This window comes from Sinocyclocheilus rhinocerous, unplaced genomic scaffold, assembly GCF_001515625.1.
Source record: "Sinocyclocheilus rhinocerous isolate Xijiao unplaced genomic scaffold, SAMN03320098_v1.1 scaffold2510, whole genome shotgun sequence".
NCBI classification, from domain to species: domain Eukaryota; kingdom Metazoa; phylum Chordata; class Actinopteri; order Cypriniformes; family Cyprinidae; genus Sinocyclocheilus; species Sinocyclocheilus rhinocerous.
This window is the reverse complement of record NW_015629526.1, coordinates 28,107-30,864: the sequence shown is the minus strand read 5'-3', so window position 1 is coordinate 30,864 and position 2,758 is coordinate 28,107. Positions and strand designations below refer to the sequence as shown.

General features: G+C 42.0%; 1 protein-coding gene across 2 annotated transcripts; it reads left to right on the top strand.

Annotated features, from left to right (window-relative positions):
* The first annotated feature begins 712 nt into the window (after nucleotides 1–712).
* LOC107739159 (histone H2A, sperm-like) lies at nucleotides 713–1,612 on the top strand. Of its 2 annotated transcripts, none has more exons than XM_016551171.1 (2): nucleotides 713–774; nucleotides 980–1,612. In XM_016551171.1, exons 1-2 carry the CDS (start codon nucleotides 717–719, stop codon nucleotides 1,411–1,413), a joined length of 492 nt encoding a protein of 163 aa, XP_016406657.1. In that variant the 5' UTR covers nucleotides 713–716; the 3' UTR covers nucleotides 1,414–1,612. The 2 variants fall into 2 exon arrangements, with proteins under 2 accessions (XP_016406657.1, XP_016406658.1); XM_016551172.1 differs by having other exon boundaries at nucleotides 734–774; nucleotides 956–1,612.
* The last annotated feature ends 1,146 nt before the right edge of the window (nucleotides 1,613–2,758 follow it).

Genomic DNA, 2,758 nt, shown 5'->3' with positions numbered 1-2,758 from the left:
AATCAAATGAGCACAGAGTCACTGATCACTAATATCACCGACCACGAATCATTTGATCACACGAGTCATGAGTGTCCGCCACAACAAATTGTCACATGATCAAAACAGCTGTCATGTGACTTCAACACAACACGTGGTTGAAGAAAAATCCAAACCGCAAACAAGTTATTAAACCTGTGGAAGAAATCATGATTAAAGCATCATGAAGCAACTCTATTTGATTAACCTACATTTAACTCTCTATTCATATTTTAATAACTTTCTAAAACTACTCAATATTTAAACATATGCACTGACATACATGTAAAGCTCTGCTAAAATTTGTAACTTATTATAATTTGTAACTTATTTTGACTTAACCTAACCCAACCCTCTGAAAATAAACAAATAAATAACAAATAGATAAATAAAAAAATATAACTTTATGTTGCCCTCATCAAATTCAAGATACTGAAATTAACAAATATAGTCATAAACATTACAAATATTAGTAATATAAACACGTTTGTAAGTAAATAGCTTTTTAAATGACTTTATTCCACAATTTTATTCAACTCTTAAATCTTAAAAACAAAAAAGTTTTGAAATGCACTCATAAGACTCACTCGAATTGATCATTTGCAATATAATAAAAAATTCAAAGAGCTGATTAGCCACCAACTCATTTGCACAGGTGAATTTGAATTAAAATCAATTAAGCTCTAGTATAAAACACAATGCTCTTAGATAAGAATCAAAGATCTTCACTGCTTGTTCATTGGTTGTGTTTATCAGGTAAGTTTAAGTTGTTCTGGTGTTTGTTTATTATCGAAGTCATTTTTTTACTCCGAGTTTAGTTACTTTATTGCATTTTAACTACCTAAATTTTTGAATTTCTGTAATATGAAGTAGGCCTACTTGGTTGTTTTCGGTTAGTTATGTGGAGATGTACTGATCTGTTTGCTTGCTTGTCTAGTTTTTATTTTAAACCATTTTCTAGAGTTCTTCGTCATGTCTGGTCGCGGTAAGAAGATCGTTGCTGCATCAGAGAGCAAGCCGTCTGTGTCGCGTTCGGCCCGCGCGGGCCTTCAGTTCCCGGTTGGCCGCATCGCGCGTCTCCTGCGGAAGGGAAACTACGCTGCGCGCATCGGCTCCGGGGCGGCGGTGTATCTAACTGCGGTTATCGAGTATCTGTGCGCGGAGGTGCTGGAGCTGGCGGGAAACGCAAGCCGCGACAACAAGAAGCTGCGCATCGCGCCGCGTCACATCCAGCTGGCGGTGCGCAACGACGAAGAGCTGAACACGCTGCTGGGCGGCGTCACGATCTCGGAGGGCGGCGTGCTGCCGAACATCCAGGCGCAGCTGCTGCCCAAGAAGACCAAAGGTCCGCGGGACCCGAACACCAGCAAAGAAGTCCAGTCACAGGACTTCTGATGCTGGGACTCTATTTTTAGCACTTGACTGTGGATGGGTTTTTAATTTAATAAAAATATAATCTTTAATGGTTTTAGGAACTAAGTTACTGTTTGACCTGCATCACACCTTCTACAGGCTTTCTGAAGTCCCACATGAAATCTTAAAGGGTTACTCCACCCCAAAATGAAAGTTGTCATTAATCACTTACTCCCATGTCGTTCCAAAACCGTAAAAGCTTCGTTCGTCTTCGGAACACAATTTAAAGGGGTCATATGACACGATTTAAATTTCCTTTCTCTTTGGAGTGTTACAAGCTCTTGGTGCATAAATAAGATCTGTAAAGTTGCGACGACTCAAATCCAAAGAGATATTCTTTATAAAAGTTAAGAGTCAACCACGCCTACCTAAAACGGCTCGTTCTAACACGCCCCAACATACCTAAGTCGTTCGGTCTTCCAAAAGAGGACGATATCTGCTTCGTCATGCCTGGAGCTGATCCGTGCTGGTTGCTGAGGAAATACTACAACTTTGCGCTGTCGATCGCTGGATCGCCTTTCACCGTGGACGACGCGGAGTCCAGCCCGAGGTCATCACATGTCTTTCCGGATGCTCCTTTGTCGAAATCGCCGGCTGCGCCGTTCTCCAGCCCACCCGCCTCTGCTCACTCTAACCCTCTCGCTAGCCCCTGGCTTCTGCTCACTGTAGGCCGCCTCTGCTCACTCTAACCCTCCGGTCGTTCCTCACGCTAGCCCCTGTGACGCTGTGTGTTTCGTTGTGAAAGGGAAACTACTTTGTTTGGCCTTCCAAAAATGGACACGACTAGAAATCAGTGGTTAAGTTGTATTTACAACACTGTTCCAGAACAGTTCAACCCAAATATTCATTTGTGTGCAGCACATTTTATGGAGGACCGTTTCCTGATCCTGGTCGAGTAGACTACAATGCCGGCTGTTCTGACTCACAGACTGTAAGTACGTTTTTTATATTTAAAGAGTTTTTATATTTTATATATTCAAAGCGGGTTTTTTTGGGCAGTGTAGAGTAGGGCTTGTTGTTTGTCATTTCTCCTATCACAAATGCAGACATGGTTTTATGTTTTATGCAACGCAACACGTAAAAAGACAGTATAAGTCATTATAATCTATTATTATGTCCCCACTGGATGCAAGGACTGCCTCGTTTATAATAGGTTTTCATGTTTTTTCATCATCATCGCTCCGGCCGGACGGGGCATCATCACAAGGGCAAGGGGCGTAACATTTCCGTCTCACGCTTGAGGTATTCGGCCAATCACAATGCACTGGATAGCTGGCCAATCACAGCACACCTAGTTTTTTCAGACCGATGAGCTTTGTAAAAATTG

Bases quoted from the DNA above. Each gene is read 5' to 3' on its own strand.
- LOC107739159 (XM_016551171.1), top strand. From the start codon at position 717: ATGCTCTTAGATAAGAATCAAAGATCTTCACTGCTTGTTCATTGGTTG. The intron at 775-979 runs GTAAGTTTAAGT...ACCATTTTCTAG, and splicing joins TCATTGGTTGTGTTTATCAG to AGTTCTTCGTCATGTCTGGT.